The sequence below is a fragment of the Trichechus manatus genome, unplaced genomic scaffold, assembly GCF_000243295.1.
Source record: "Trichechus manatus latirostris isolate Lorelei unplaced genomic scaffold, TriManLat1.0 scaffold00019, whole genome shotgun sequence".
NCBI lineage: Eukaryota > Metazoa > Chordata > Mammalia > Sirenia > Trichechidae > Trichechus > Trichechus manatus.
Window position 1 is genome coordinate 1216722 of NW_004443955.1, and position 17162 is coordinate 1233883.

General features: G+C 38.3%; 1 protein-coding gene across 1 annotated transcript in view; it reads left to right on the plus strand.

The window, feature by feature from the left end:
* The window catches only part of OCA2 (OCA2 melanosomal transmembrane protein), a 209404-nt gene that overhangs the window by 163966 nt on the left and 28276 nt on the right, over positions 1-17162 (plus strand). The window contains exon 18 of the mRNA XM_023727843.1: positions 11374-11501. Within this exon, the coding sequence (XP_023583611.1) occupies positions 11374-11501 (128 nt within the window). The remainder of the gene's footprint in view (positions 1-11373; positions 11502-17162) is intronic.

The window sequence follows — 17162 nt, forward strand, 5'->3', positions numbered from 1 at the left end:
CATACCTGGTATAAATCCCACTTGATCATGGTGAATTATTTTTTTTTTTGATATGTTGCTGAATTGTATTGGCTAGAATTTTGGCGTCAATGTTCATGAGGTATATTGGTCTGTAATTTTCTTCTTTTGTGGTGTCTTTACCTGGTTTTGGTATTAGGGTTATGTTGGCTTCATAGAATGAGTTTGGGTGTATTCCATCCTTTTCTATACTCTGAAATACCTTTAGTAGTAGTGTTGTTAACTCTTCTTTGAAAGTTTTGTAGAATTTGCCAGTGAGTCAGGAATGCTTTTTTAACAAAGGCAGATGAATTAATACTTAGTAACCCTGGAACAGCAGCTATGATATACCTCTCATTACTGTCAAAAACCGACTGGAGGCATTTTTTTTAAAATTGTGCTTTAGATGAAGGTTTACAGAACAAATTAGTTTCTCATTAAATGATTAATACACATACTGTTTTGTGACATTGGTTGCCAACCCCACGACATATCACCACTCTTCCTTTCTTGACCTTGGGTTCCTCATTACCAAATTTCCTGTCCCCTCCTGCCTTCTTATCCTTGCCCATTCAGTCTAGTTTTGTTTTATGGGCCTGTCTAATCTTTGGCTGAAGGGTCAACCTCAAGAGTGACTTCAGTACTGAGTTAAAAGGGTGTCTGGGAACCGTACTCTCAGGGTTTCTCCAGTCTCTGTCAGAGCAGTAAGTGTGGTCTTTTTTTGTGAGTTAGAATTTTGTTCTCCATTTTTCTCCAGCTCTGTCTGGGACCCTCCATTATGATCCCTGTCAGAGCAGTCGGTGGTAGCCAGGCACCATCTAGTTGTGCTGGACTCAGTCTGGTGGAGTCTATGGAAGTTGTGGTCCATTAGTCCTTTGGACTAATCTTTCCCTTGCGCCTTTGGTTTTCTTCATTCTCCGTTGCTCCAGATGAGGTGGGATCAATGGAGTATCTTAGATGGCCATTCACAAGCTTTTAAGACCCCAGAGGCTACTCACCAAAGTAGGATGTAAAACATTTTCTTTATAAACTATATTATGCCAATTGAACTAGATGTCTCCTGAGACCATGGTCCCCAGCCTGACTGGAGGCATTTTTGATACCAAGCTCTTTTGATATTTCAGAATAATGTGTTGGACATAGGAAAAATTAACTCCAAGATAAAATTCAATGTCAGTTGGAAGGTGCAAACTAATCCTTGGGATGGCCAGGTTATCTTAAGCTATAATTATGGCTGTTTATTTATCTATACATGCAGCCAATGTATATTGAGTACCTATTATGTGCCAGGCATGATGTAAGGTGCCAGAAAGCAGTGATGTGGGAGGTTTGCATGAGCAGGAAGAATTAAAGTCTGAAAAGGAAGGTGGAGAGTGAGGTGTGTGTTGGCACAGTAAACCCAAACCCACTGCCATGTAGTCCATTCTGACTCATAGTGACCCTATAGGACAGAGTAGAACTGCCCCATAGGATTTCCAAGGAGCAGCTGGTGGATTCGAACTGCCAACAGTTTTGTTAGCAGCCGAGCTCTTAACCACTGCACTACTACGGCACGGAGGAGAAGAAACTGCTAAGCCAGAAAAGTTTTAAAAGACTAGGACGTAAAGGGCATTCTGACACCAGAAAGAATATGCAGGTAATTTTATTTACTGTGACATAAATATTTTGGGAGCATTCTGGGAAAACTGGAAGGGAGAGTCCAAATCTAAGTGAAACAAGATGTTGGCATTTCAGGTGGCTATTTAGGAATTTAGACATGAGAAGCATGGTGGGATTAGTTGACCTTAAGTTTCGCAGAAGAAGATGTAGACCCAGTGATGTATCAGGGACCTGATGCAGCTGGCAGAAGCTTGCAGCCTTTCTTTGAGCTTCCAGATAGAATGTTGGTGAATGGTTCTGCTGTGTCCTTTGAGAGAAAGAGAGGAGACAGTAGAGCCAATGAGTGCCAACTCAGTGAAAATGTTGCCCCAGAAGTTGAGACATAGAGGAAGTTCTTGAGCTCTGAGAGGCTCACTTCTCAAGTGGTCATTGGTGGCTTGAATTCCTGAGTCCTCTCTTGATGGAGCTGGAGATTCCAAAGAAATGGCAAGATGGAGTCTTAAGTTGCATCTATTGATCATCCTCCTCAAGATCTTCTGTTTTCCTTCTCTTTTCTTTTTACACAGATATATAGTATTTAAATATGGGAAAAGTAACATGGTTTGTCACTAACTGGACATTTTGGATGTTAATTCTACTACTTACATAATGAGAAGAAGAGATGTGGGTATAATTCTGTTTGACAGTGTAGTTTGAACCATGTCATCAAGGCACCTTATTAACTTTGAGTGGTGTAGCTAAACCACATACCTTCAGAGAGTTGACACTGTGCAAATAAAGTTATCAAAGTTTAGGAAACCTGTGAGGACTGGGTTCTGGGTTCTGAGTTCTGTGACTGATAACATTTAGAAGTACCTTAGGCTTGACCTATTGATTTAGAGTAAAGACAGAGAGAGGCATGGTTTTGCAACCATACTGGAATAGGTTGGATTTGTAAAGCACATACCTAAGAAGTCAATTATTTATTTCTTAGGATCTATATCACTGCCAATATAATAAGTTCTTGAGAAATAACAACCAGAACAACTTTATTAATTCTTACTGTTTGCCACACATTGTTCTAAGTACTTTTCATGCATTAATTCAGGCAGTACTCATAATAAAAAAAAATCCATTTCTGTCGAGTTGATTCTGACGCATAGTGATCCTATGAGACAGACTAGAACTGCCTGATAAGGTTTTCAAAGAGCAGCTGGTGGATTTGAACTGCCAATCTTTTGGTTAGCAGCTGAATGCTTAACCCCATTTTACTCTTGGAAACTGAGTCACAGAGAGTTAAACTTTACCAAAGTTCACAGCTATCAAGTGACAGAGTCAGAATTCAAACACAGAAAGCCTTGTCTATGAATCATGAAATGACTCAGAATGTGGGTGATGAGATCATAGGGATAAATCTGCATGTTTTCACCATGAAATATGCTTTCATTTATATATATCAAATTAATAGAATATATTGTTACCAAAACTAATAAATTAGTTTCACTTGTGATGATGGAAGGCTAGGCAATTTAAATCTCCTCCTGCAAATAATAAAAGATCTGGACAAAAAGTATATCAAAATAAATTGTGTGAAGGCATTCAAGGGCTACCAAAGAAGTGGACTTTTGAGGGGAGAAGCCTGGAATTTGACTCTACTTCTATACTCAAAGTGATCGTCAGTTCTGAAAACAGTTGTTGAAAGCGTAAGAGGATGAACAGATCTTTGGGTAACTCATGGGGCTGGAAGAAAATTATTGGGGTCAGGGAACATTAAGGAGGCAACATCCCAGACTTCTGGTGGGACCTCAAATTGCTATACCTTAGGAGTAAATGTTAATTAGAAGTGGATCAGTTATGATAGGAAATGAAGCCAGCTTCAAATTTTCTCTCACTAGATGCAATGTGCTAGTGCTTCTAGTTTATATGCTTGCAGCAGTAAATCTACTTTAGAAAATGATCACACCACCTTGAGCCTCAAATTGTCTCTACAATTTTTCATATACAACATCTGGCATGAAATAAACATAACTAGTCATTTTAGCAAACAATACTTGGCCCAAAACAAACAAACAAACAAACCTAACAGACAATAGAAATAGGCTCATGGGAGATGTGATAATGGATTTATCAGATGTGGAATTTAAAATAACTACAATTACTATGTTCAAGAAATAAATTAAGAATAGCATTTTTGGCAGAAAATTGGAAACTATAAAAAAGAATCGTATAGAAATTCCAGAACTGAAAAATGTATAGAAACTGAAATTAAGAACTCAATGAATGTGATTAACAGCAGATTAGACACAGATGAAGAGAGAATTAGTTAAATGGAATATAAATCAGAAGAAAATATACAGATGGAATCACAGAGAGAAAAGAAGAAAAATATGGAGAAGAAATTAAGAGATATTTGAGCTATGTATAATTGGAGTCTCAGAAGATGATTGATAATGGTGCAGAAGTGATATTTGAAGAGATCAAATAAAATAACCAAACCCATTACTGCTGAGTCAATTCCAACTCATAGTGACACTATAGGACAGAGAAGAACTGCTACATAGGGTTTTCAAGGCTGTAAATCTTTATGGAAGCAGACTGCCACATCTTTCTCCCTGTGGAGAAATTGGTGGGTTTGAACTGCAGACCTTTTGGTTAGCAGCCAACTACTTTAACCACTTGCCACCAGAGCTCCTTATTTGAAGAGATGGTGGGTGATAATTTGACCAAACTGGTGAAAGACATCAAGCGACAGATTTAAGTGCTAAGAAACTCAAGCAGAATCAACACACAGAAAAAATCACAAGTGGATACATCATAGTAAAATTTCTGCAAACCAAAGAAAAGAGAAAAATCATAAAAACAGATAAAAAGATTATATTCTTCAAGAACAACACCCTGATGGACAGCTGACTTCTCAATAGAAAAAATAGATATTAGAAGAAAATTAAATAATATCTACAAATTACTGAAGAAGAAACTGCCAGCCTGAATTCTATATCCAGTAAAATCATCTTTCAGAAATTAAAATGAAGTAAAGATATTTTGAAACAAAATCTGAGAGAATCTGCCACCAGGAAATTCATACTAATGGAAATATTTACATATTCACTTAAGTATTTAAATATTTAAATACCTAGAGGTTTAGCTAAAATTTTAATGAATAATGGAAAAAAAAACCCTACAAATTAATGATCCAAGCACTCTCATGGAATTACAAAAATGAAAGAGAATATACTTTAAAAAAGTAGGACAAAATAATACAGTTAGAGTACTAATTAATGAGTTTAAAACAAATGTAAAGTGGAGATGATAAAAATGCCAAAACTTAATTTCTTGAAAAGTTTAATAATATTTTTTCCCCTGGTAAGAGTAATTAAAGAGGGATAATGCACAGCTTGTCAGTATCAGGAATGAAAATGGGGACAACATTTGTATTTACCAATCCTGTGGATATTTAAGTATGAGCATATGTATTACATGATTCTGTTTAAAGATTTTCCAAAAGAATTTCCAAATATATTATTAGAATGAAAAGTTAATTCAGAAGGTCAATGAACACAAAATCAATGTACTAAAAAATTATTGTATTTCTTTATACCACAAATAAAAATTAGAAAATGAAATAAAAATATTTACAAGCATATAAAATTATTAAGCATGTATGAATACATTTACAGAAAGAACCTACACACATTAGCCATTAGAGAAATGCAGATCAAAACTACAATGAGATATCATCTCACCCCAACAAGGATAGTACTAATCCAAAAAACACAAAATAACAAACGCTGGAGAGGTTGTGGAGAGACTGGAACACTTATACACTGTTGGTGGGAATATAAAAGGGTACAACCACTTTGGAAATCGATTTGGCACTTCCTTAAATAGCTATAAATAGAAATACCATACAATCCAGCTATCCCGCTCCTTGGAATATATCCTAGAGAAACAAGAGCCATCACACGAATAGATATATGCATACCCATGTTCATCGCAGCACTGTTCACAATAGCAAAAAGGTGGAAACAACCTAGATGCCCATCAACGGACAAATGGATAAACAAACTATGGTATATCCACACAATGGAATATTATGCAATGATTAAAGAACAATGACGAAGCTGTGAAACATCGTATAACATGGTGGAAGCTGGAATTTATTATGCTGAGTGAATTTAGTCAGTTACAGAAGGACAAATACTGTATAAGACCACTATTATAAAAACTCAAGAAAAGGTTTAAACACAGAAGAAAACATTCTTTGATGGTTATGGGGGTGGGGAGGGAGGGTGAAGGTTATTCACTAAGTAGATAGTAGATAAGAATCATCTTAGGTGAAGGGAAGGACAACACACACTACAGGGGAAGCCAGCACAACTGGACTAAACCAAAGCTCAGAAGTTTCCTCAATACAGTCAAATACTTTGAGAGACAGAGTAGCAGGGGTGCGGGGTCTGGGGACCATGCTTGCAGGGGACATCTATGTCAATCGGCATAACAAAGCTTATTAAGAAAATGTTCTGCATCCTACTTTGGTGAGTGGTTTCTGGGGTCTTAAAAGCTTGCAAGCAGCCATCTAAGATGCATCAATTGGTCCCAACCACCTGGAGTAAAGGAGAACGAAGAACACCAAAGACACAAGGAAAGTATTAGCCCAAGAGACAAAAAGGGCCACATAAACCAGAAACTTCATCAGCCTGAGACCAGAAGAACTAGATGGTGCCCAGCTACCACCAATGAAGGTCCTGACAGGGAACACAACGGAGGGCCCCTGATGGAGCAGTAGAATGATGGGATGCAGAACTCAAATTCTAGTAATAAGGCCAGACTTAATGGTGTGACTGAGACTGGAGGTGCCCCAGAAAGCATGGCCCCTGGACTCTATCACCCCAGAACTAAAACAATTTCTGAGGCCAACTCGACTGTGGGACATAAAGTGATACTCATGAAGAATGTGCCTCTTAGTCAAGTAGATACAAGAGACCAAAGGGGCAGCTTTTGTCCAGAAGTGAGATGGGAAGGCAGAGAGAATTAGGAGCTGGTTGAATGTTCATGGGGAATCAGGGGCGGCGGGGAGGAGTGTGCTGTCACAGAATGGGGTGAGAGGTTGGGGTCTCATAACAATATATGTTAAAAAGAAAATTTCTGTATGGGAGACTAACTTCATTCATGTAAACTTCATTCAATTACAACAATAAAAAAAAGAAGTACACACACACACATACACAAATGATGTTTTTGGTAAATTCTAGGACTTACATAATTTTGCAACAACAGCAACAAGAACCAAAAAATATGTGTGGTTACATATGTATGTATGCATATATGTGTATGGGCATATACATGTGTGTATATATGTGTGCATGTATACATGTATCTATATATGTATATTGCAACCTTGGTGGTGTAGTGGTTAAGAGTTCAGCTGCTAACCAATAGGTCGGCAGTTTGAATCCACCAGGAGCTCCTTGGAAACTCTATGGGGCAGTTCTACTCTGTCTATAGGGTCGCTATGAGTCAGAACTGACTCGCCGGCAATGGGTTTGATTTTTTTTAATATATTTATATACATGTGTGTGTGCATGCATATACATTCATATATATAATAAAGAACATAGGAGGTACAGTTACAGATACTTCTTAGGCCTAACAAAACACCTCATGAGGTTGGTTTTCTGGGTTTGAAGTGGTAGGACCATAGTCTGGTGGGTCAACTCGGTCAATTGGCCTAATAGAGTTCATAAAGTTTATGTTCTACATCTTAGTAGGGTGAGTAGTATCTGGGGTCTTAAAAGCTTGAAAGCAGCCATCTAAGATACAGTTACCAGTCTTTTCTTTTCCGGAGCAAAAAGATAAAGAAGGAAACCAAAGACAAGGAGAAGTTTACAGGACTAACAGTCTACATGAACCACAGCTTTATCTACCCTGAGCCTAGAAGACCTAGATGGTGCCTGGATACCACTAATGACTATTCTGATCAGGGCCACAATAGATGGATCCTGATAGAAGGGAAGAAAAATGTGGAACAGAGTTCAAATTCTTAAGAAGTCCAGACCGAGAGTCCAGTTGAGACCACAGGATTCCCCGAGACCATCACCCTGAGATACTCCATAAACCTTGAACCGAAAATACCCCCTTAGATCACCTTTTATTTACTTATTTATTTATTGTGATTAGGTGAAAGTTTACAGAGCAAATTAGTTTCTCAATAAACAATACACACACACACACACACACACACACACAAGGAAGAACCTACACAGATAGTTATAAAACATTATTGGGGGAATTTGTAGGCTTAAATAAATGGGCCCGTACTCTGTGCCTCTGTACTCTCCACAAGGTTGCTGTGAGGATTGGATCAGTCAATATATACAAAGGCCTTAGTGCAGTGCCTGGTACATGACTAAGTGCAATGTGAATGAATGATTTTGACTTATTGCTAAGCAGCCCAGGGAAACACAAGGATAATGAAAAATGGTCATGTTTTTGCTGGATTTCAAAAGTGAGCTAGGAAAAGAAAAGGCCTATTTTGGGCAGATTTCTCATGAGTCTGTATAGTAACTGCAAAATTATTATATGCTCCCCTCTTTCATCCCATAGCAATTGTCCTATGCATGATGCTGTATGCATGATGCTATAATAGAACTTAGCCTGGGGCCTTTTATCCATGATCATCACTCTGCTGCCTGTCCACTGCCCCACCCCACTGTTGCCTGGGGTCTCTTCAAAAGGGGTCGGGGCCTTTCTCACTCTGCTGCTTAAGTTTGGATAGATGACCTATCCAGTGATAGGTATAAAAACACCTTACAGACAACAGCTATGTTTCTGTGCAACTAAAAGTCCTTGATTACTCGAAATAAATCTCATTTAACCTATTTTGGGCAATCAAAGATCAGTACTCAGGAGATAATTCACCAAAGAGGGCAGGCAGTTTGATTTGTTCTGTTTCCAGAAAGTAATGCATGTTGGTGAGTTTTCCCTTTTTGGAGGGTCACTGTGTAATAAGGAGCTGAGGCATTCTCTGGCACTGGCTTCTGGAGCATGCCTTAAGGTTAACTGCCTTAACTGTAGTTATGTGAGGACAAGATTCATTCATCAGACAGGTTTCATTTGATCAAAGCAGCTGCAAAACGTCCAGGACAAGGAGCATGTGCAGTGTGCTTTCTATAAAAGATTACAGGTTTCAGATAGAACAAAAAATTAAGTGATATTTCTGAGAAATGAAACAAACTGCATTTTGGGATAAGCTTCCTAAGTGGAATTGCCAGATGATTGATTCACAAGTGTGAAAACATTCTACTTGAGACTGAGCGAGGGAGATACGGCTACTTGGTGGAAAGGAAAGAAAATCTCAGACTGAGGGTGGATCCTGGTTTTGCCCCCAGCAAACCCTGTAGCCTGTAGAAAACCAGTTAATCTTCTTGAGTCCCTGTTTCCTCTTGTGCTGGGTTGCTGTTCAGATGAAGGGTCAGTGCTTATACTGGGAATGTGAATGATGGCAGCTCTCATGTTTATCCCTAAATATTTCATATTTAAAATGATACTGTTTTTTAAATCTTAATTTGTGGTTCTTCATTGCTGGTACACAGAAATATAATTGAATTTTGTTTCTTGGCCTTATATTCTGCAGCCTTGATAAACTAACTTATTAGTTCTAGCACCATTTTAGATTCCATCAGATTTTCTGTATAGATGATCATGTCTTCTGTGAATAAAAAGATTTTTATTTTCTTCTTTTCTGATCTGGATGATTTTTATTTCTTTTTCTTACATCGATGCATTGGCTACAAGCTCCAGTATGATCTCCAGTGCAGTGTTTTATCTTAGCAAGAAAACATGCTGCCTTTCATCATCAAGAATGATGTTAGTTGAAGGTTTTTCATAGATTATCTTCTTCAGGTTAAGTAACTTCTTTTTATTCCTAGTTTGCTAGAAGTTTTTATCAGCAATGGGTGTTGGATTTAGTCAAATACTGTTTCTGCATCTTTTGAGATGGCCATATGGTTTTTCTCTTTTAGTAATTTAATATGGTGAACTCCATTGATTGATTTTCAAATGTTAACTCAGCTATACCTCACTTGGTCATGATGTATTATCCTTTTTATATATTGTTGGATTCAATTTGCTAAAATTTTGTTACAAGTTCTTAAATCTATGATAATAAAGGACATTGGTCTGTAGTTTACTTGGGATGTGTTTGGTTTTGGTATCAGGATAATACTGGCCTCATAGGATGAGTTGGAAGTATCCCCTACTACTCAATTTTCTGGAAAAGTTTGTGTAGAGTTGATATTATTACTTAAATGTTTGGTAGAATTCACCAGTAAAACTATCTGAGCCTCAAATTTCCTTTTCAGGAGGTTTTTAACTACAAATTCATTTTCTTTGATAGTTGTAATGTTATTTAGGTTATCTATTTCTTCTTTAGTAAGCTTTGGTAGTTTGTATCTTCAAAGTATTTTGAAATTTCATCTAGGTTGTTTAGTTTTTTGGCATAAAGTAGGTCAAAATTTCCTTATTATCCTTTTGTCATAGAATAATGATTCCCTCTTCCAATGATGTCTAGACCCTATCCCTGACACTAACATCTGTGTATGTTACATGGCAAAAGGGATTTTGTAGCTAGAACTAAGATTACAAACTCTAACATAGGGAGATTTTTTTCTGGGTTATGTTTGGTTAATATAATCATGTGAGTTAAGGTGGAAGCGGGATGCAGAAGAGTCAGAAAGATGCGACAAAGTAAGAGGCAGGAGAGATTTGAAGTGTGAGACAGACTCAACCACTGTTACTGACTTTGAAGGAGGAAGAAAGGGGCCATGAGACAAGGACTGCAGGTAGCCACTAGAAGCTGAGAACAACTCCTGAGTAAGCCAACAAGGAAACAGAGGCCCCAGTACTGCAATTGCAAAGAACCGAATTCTGCCAACTACCAGAATAAGAAACAGATTCTTTCCCAAAGGCTCCAGAAAGGAACACAGCCCTGCCAGCTGTTAACTTTGTCCTTATAAGACTCTGAGCAGAGATCCAGCCAAGCCCTCATACTTTTGATCTACAAAAACTGTGAGATAATAAATGGATGTGATTTTAAGCCACTAAGTTTGTGATAATTTATTACAGAAGCAATAGAAAACTAGTACATATTTTACATCTGTAGAATCTATAGTTGTGTCATTGAACTTATTCAGTAATCTTATATTGGTAGTTTTTGTCTTCTCATTTTTTGTCCTGTTAGACTGGCTAAAGGTTTGTCAATTTTATTCATCTTCTCAAAAAACTAGGTTTTGGTATCATTAATTTTCTCTAACAATTTTCTTGATTCCTGATCCAAACTTCATTATTTTTCTTCTGCTTATTTTGAGTTTCATTTGCTTTCAAGATGGTAAAAAAGTGAGCAGAAGATTTTAATAGACACTTCGCTAAAGAAGATGATATGGATGGCACACCGCACATGAGAGGATGCTCAGCATCCTTGGCCATTAGGGAAATGCAGTTTGAAACCACAATGAAATACCGTGACAAATGGTGACAGGAAAAGCCGGGGTGGGGGGATGTTACAATAACATCAGCGTGAGTAAAATTCTGAGGGTGATTAATATGTTCATTATCTTGGTTCAGTGATAGATTCATGGTAAACATATAAGTAGAAGTTTTAACTGTACATTTTTAATATGTCCAATTTACTGTATATTGATTATGATCAATAAAGAAAAAGGCAATCAGAAGATAAAAATTTCATTATTTGGTGTATTAAGAATTGAACTACATCTATATATCCATTTACTTATTTTCCAGGCTGGATTGCTATTATGGGTGCCCTCTGGTTGCTAATTATAGCTGATATCCGTGATTTTGAGATAATTCTACATAGAGTGGAATGGGCGACACTTCTGTTCTTTGCAGCACTCTTTGTTCTGATGGAGGTAAGACTTCAGGGCTTTTGCAACATGATGTTTTACCTGGTTTTGACATTTGCATTATATTTAGTGGGTTAAGAAAGCCTAAGTCTGTCTTTCCACATATTCACTAAGTGGAAAATGATGAAAGCTATAATTAGACTATTCAAAGTTAAACCTCAGTCACCTAAATATTTATGATAAAATTGTTTCTTTGTGTGTGTGTGTTTTTTTTTTCCAAGAAGTATCTTTGTGTTTTGAAAAACTTGTTATAATTTTGTTTGCTTTAAGGTAGAATTTGCTGCAAGTTGGGTTTGGAGCAAAATGACTTCTTGTTGCAAGTTTATTGTAGCAATATTATCTTCAGGATCTATTTAATTTTGTGTAATAAATACATAAATATTTCTGTTATTATGGAAAAGATTACATCATAGAAATGAGTGAACGATATGTATTGTTGCAGTTATAATTGTTGTTATAAAATTATTCACAATGATTTTAATCTTGAGACTTCATTTATAAATTGTATCTTAGGGTCTCTAGAGAAAACAGAACCAGTCATATATAAGGGGCCCTGGTGGTGCAGTGGTTAAGTGCTCAGCTGCTAACTGAAAGGTTGGTGTTCAAACCCACCAGCCGCTCCATGGGAGAAAGATGTGGCAGTCTGCTTCTGTAAAGACTACAGCCTTGGATACCCTATGGGGCAGTACTGCTCCGTCCTATAGGGTCACTATGAGTTGAAATCGACTCTACAGCAACAGGTCAATATATATGTACACTTAAAGTGGAAGCGAAATGCAGAAGAGGCTGTCAGAGAAATGTGAAAAAGGACCTCAGGTTATTAGATTTTTATCATATACATGGTTTCTAAAGATATTCTTCCAGTCCACAGCTTGTTTTTTCACTTTTTTGGTAGAGTTTTTGGATGAACAAGTTTTCATTTTTACGAAGTCCCATTTATTTAGTTTGTCTTTTACTGTTTGTGCTTTTGTTACTTATTTATTTTTGGTTTTAAAGAACAGGAATTTATTTTCTCACAGTTCAGGAGGCTGAAAGTTTGAATTCAGGGTACTGGCTCTAGGGGAAGACTCTCTGTATTGGCTCTGGGGGAAGATACTTGTCTCGGCTTCTGTACCCCTGGCATTCCTCGATTCCTTGGAGGTCTCCACGTGGTGTCTATCTTTCCCCCATCTGTGTCTGCTTCTGTGCCTAGTCTGCTCCTTTTATGTCTCAGAAGTGATCAAACATAAAGCACACCCTACACTGATATGGCCTAATTAGCACAACAAAGAAAACCCTATTCCCAAATGGGATTACATCCACAGGTATAAGAGTCAAGACTCCAACACATATTTTTGGGCACAAAATTCCATCCATAACAGTGGAGATTTGGATTTCTCCTACCCGTTGAGGAGCCTTGAAGAGTTTTAAGGAGTGCAGCTACAGGCCCCAATTATGCCTCTGCTTCTTTGTAAAATAGACTGGAGCAGGGCAGGCCCGGGGCAGAACCACCTGTACGACTCCAGAGGAGAGATCCTGGTAGCAGGATCTGGAAGAGTGCTACTGCCTTCCAGACTAATTTTCCAGAAATATTAGTTTAAACAATGTCACCGCCTCCAAGAAAAGTCTCCAAACATGAATGTTGAAAAAATTGAGCCTTTTTTTTTTTTTTTTTAATTTTATTGTGCTTTAGGTGAAAGTTTGCAGGGCCAATTAATTTCTTTTTTTTTGGTTTAATCTCTCCCAGTCTTTTTTTTTTTTTTTAATTGTACTTTAGATGAAGGTTTACAGAACAAATAGTTTCTCATTGAACAGTCAGTACACATATTATTTTATGACATCGGTTAACAACCCCACAACATGTCAACACTCTCCCTTCTTGACCTTGGAGGACTTTTATTTATTTATTTTTTTGGTGAAAATATACGTAGTCAAAGATTCACCATTTCAAAAATTTCTACAATTTGTACAATTCAGTGACATTGATTACATTCTTCCAGTTGTGCTGTTATTCTCACTATCCTTTTCCCAATTATTCCATCACCATTATCTTCAACTCACTGCCCCCTAGGCTTCCCATGAAACCTTTTGAGTTGCTGTTGTCAGTTTGAACTGACATAGATAATTTTTTTTTTCTTTAGATGAAGGTTTACAGAGCAAATAGTTTCTCATTAAACAGTTGGTACACATATTGCCCTATGACAATGGTTAACAACCCCACAACATGTCAACACTCTCCCTTCTCAATCTTGGGTTCCCTATTGCCAGCTTTCCTGTCCCCTCCTGACTTCTAGTCCTTGTCCCTGGACTGCTGTGCCTCATTAGTCCCATTCTGTTTTATGGGGCTGTCCAGTCCCTGGCTGAACTGTGAACCTCGGGAGTGACTTCACCACTGAGCTAAAAGGGTGTCCGGTGGCCATACTCTTGGGGTTTCTCCAATCTCTGTCAGGCCAGTAAATCTGGTTTTTTTTTTGTGAGTTAGAATTTTATTCTACATCCTTCTCCAGCTCTGTTGTGATCACGGTCAGAGCAGTCAGTGTGATAGCCAGGCACCATCTAGCTGTATTGGACTCTGTCTGGTGGAGGTGCAGATTAGCTTCTTATTCAAAATTTATACACAGATTATTTTGTGACATTGGTTGGAATCCCTACATTGTATCAGCACCATCCCCGTTTCCCTTTCCACCCCAGGTTCCCTGTTTTCCTGTCCCTTCCTGTCTTCTCCTCTTTGCTTTTGGACAGATGTTACCCGTTTGATTTCATATACTAAGAAACACGTTCCTCATGTATGTTACTGCTTGTTTTATAGGCCTGTCTAATCTTTGGCTGAAAGGTGGACTTCAGGAGTGTCTTCAGTTCTGAGTTAGCAGGGTGCCTGGGGACATAAAGTAAGGAGTTCCTTTAGTCTCTGTCAAACCAGTAAGTCTGGCCTTTGTGTGGGCGTGTGTGTGTGAATTTGAATTTTGTTTTACACTTTTCTCCCTCTCTGTCTGTCTGGGATCCTCTCCTGTAATCCCTCTCAGAGTGGTGGGTGGTGGTAGCCAGGCACCATCTAGTTCTTCTGGGATCCAGCTGGTGGAGGCTGTGATTTCTGTGGTTCATTTAGTCCTTTGGACTAATATTTCCCTTGTGTCTTTGGTTTTCTTCATTCTCCTTTGCTCCGAAGTGGATAGGACCAGTAGATATATCTTAGATGGCTGCTTGCAAGCTTTTAAGACCCCAGACACTACTAACCGAAGTAGGCTGTAGAATATTTTCTTTATGTTATACCAAGTGACCTAGATGCTCCCTGAGACCATGGTCGTCAGCCCTCAGCTCAAGTAACTCAGTCCCCTCAAAGTGTTTGGGTTTGTCTAAGAAGCTTCTATGACTTTGCCTTTGTCAGGTTTGCTGACTTCCCCTATATTGTGTGTTGTCTTTCCCTTCACCAAAGTTACCACTTGTCTACTATCTTGTTAGTGATCTCCTCTCCTCATCCATCCCCTCCCTTGTAGCCATCAAAGACTTTTTTTCTGTGTGGAAAACTTTTCATGAGTTTTTATAATAGTGGTCTCATACAATATTTGTCCTTTTGTTTTTTTAAAATTTTTTATTGTTGTAATTAAATGAAGTTTACATTTCAAGTTAGTCTCCCATACAAAAATTTTTTTTAACATACATTTTAATGAGACCCCAACCGCTCACCGCATTCTGCGACAGCACACTCCTCCCCTCCACCCCTGATTTCCCATGAACATTCAACCAGCTCCTAACTCACTCTGCCTTGCCATCTCACCTCTGGACAGAAGCCGCCCCTTTGGTCTCTTGTATCTACTTGACTAAGAGGCACATTCTTCACGAGTGTCACTTTATGTCCCACAGTCCAGTCCAATCTCTGTCTGAAGAGTTAGCCTCAGAAATTGTTTTAGTTCTGGGGTAATAGAGAGTCCAGGGGCCATGCTTTCCGGGGCGCCTCCAGTCTCAGTCAGACCATTAAGTCTGGTCTTATTACTAGAATTTGAGTTCTGCATCCCATTGCTCTGCTGCTCCATCAGGGACCCTCCGTTGTGTTCCCTGTCAGGACCTTCATTGGTGGTAGCTGGGCACCATCTAGTTCTTCTGGTCTCAGGCTGATGAAGTCTCTGGTTTATGTGGCCCATTCTGTCTCTTGGGCTAATATTTTCCTTGTGTCTTTGGTGTTCTTCGTTGTCCTTTACGCCAAGTGGTTGGGACCAATTGATGCATCTTAGATGGCCTCTTGCAAGCTTTTAAGACCACGGACGCCACTCAGCAAAGTAGGATGCAGAACATTTTCTTAATAAGATTTGTTATGCCAACTGACATAGATGTCCCCTGAAAGCATGATCCCCAGACCCTGCATCCCTGCTACTCTGTCTCTCAAAGTATTTGATTGTATTGAGGAAACTTCTGAGCTTTGGTTTAGTCCAATTGTGCTGGCTATCTAGTCAGTAAATAACCCTCCCCCTCCCTCCCCATCCCCGTAACCATCAAAGAATGTTTTCTTCTATGTTTAAACCTTTTCTTGAGTTTTTATAAAAGTGGACTTATACAATATTTGTCCTTCTGAGACTGACTAAATTCACTCAGCGTAATAAGTTCCAATTTCCACCATGTTATACCATGTTTCACAGCTTCATCATTGTTCTTTAATCATTGCGTAATATTCCGTTGTGTGGATATACCATAGTTTGTTTATCCATTCGTCCGTTGATGGGCACCTAGGTTGCTTCCATCTTTTTGCTATTGTGAACAGTGCTGCGATGAACATGGGTGTGCATATATCTATTCATGTGACGGCACTTATTTCTCTAGGATATATTCCAAGGAGCGGGATAGCTGGATCGTATGGTACTTCTATTTCTAGCATTTTAAGGAAGTGCCAAATCGATTTCCAAAGTGGTTGTACCATTTCACATTCCCACCAACAGTGTATAAGTGTTCCAATCTCTCTACAACCTCTTCAGTGTTTGTTATTTTGTGGTTTTTGGATTAATACTAGCCTTGTTAGGGTGAGATGATATCTCATTGTAGTTTTGATCTGCATTTCTCTAATGGCTAATCATCATGAGCATTTCTTCATGTGTCTGTTAGCCGCCTGAATATCTTCTTTGGTGAAGTGCCTGTTTATATGCTTTGCCCATTTTTTAACTGGGTTATTTGTCTTTTTGTTGTTGAGGTTTTGCAGTATGTTGTAGATTTTAGAAATTAAACGCTGATCGGATTTGTTGTAGCCAAAACTTTTTTCCCAGTCTGTAGGTTGCCTTTTGATTCTTCGGTGAAGTCTTTTGATGAGCATAAGTTTGATTTTTAGGAGCTCCCGTGTATCTAGTCTCTCTTCTGGTGCTTGTGCATTGTTACTTATGGTTCGTATTGTGTTTATGCCATGTATTAGGGCTCCTAGCATTGTGCCTATTTTTTTCTTCCTTAATCTTTATCATTTTTGATTTTGTATTTAAGTCTTTGATCCATTTGGAGTTAGTTTTTGTACATGGTGTGAGATACGGGTCTTGTTTCAGTTTATTTGCATATAGATATCCGGTTATGCCAGCACCATTTGTTAAAGAGACTGTCTTTTCCCCAATTAATGGACTTTGGGCATTTGTCAAATACTAGCTGCTCATAGGTGGATGAGCTTAAATCTGGATTCTCAACTCTGTTCCATTGGTCTATGTATCTGTTGTTGTACCA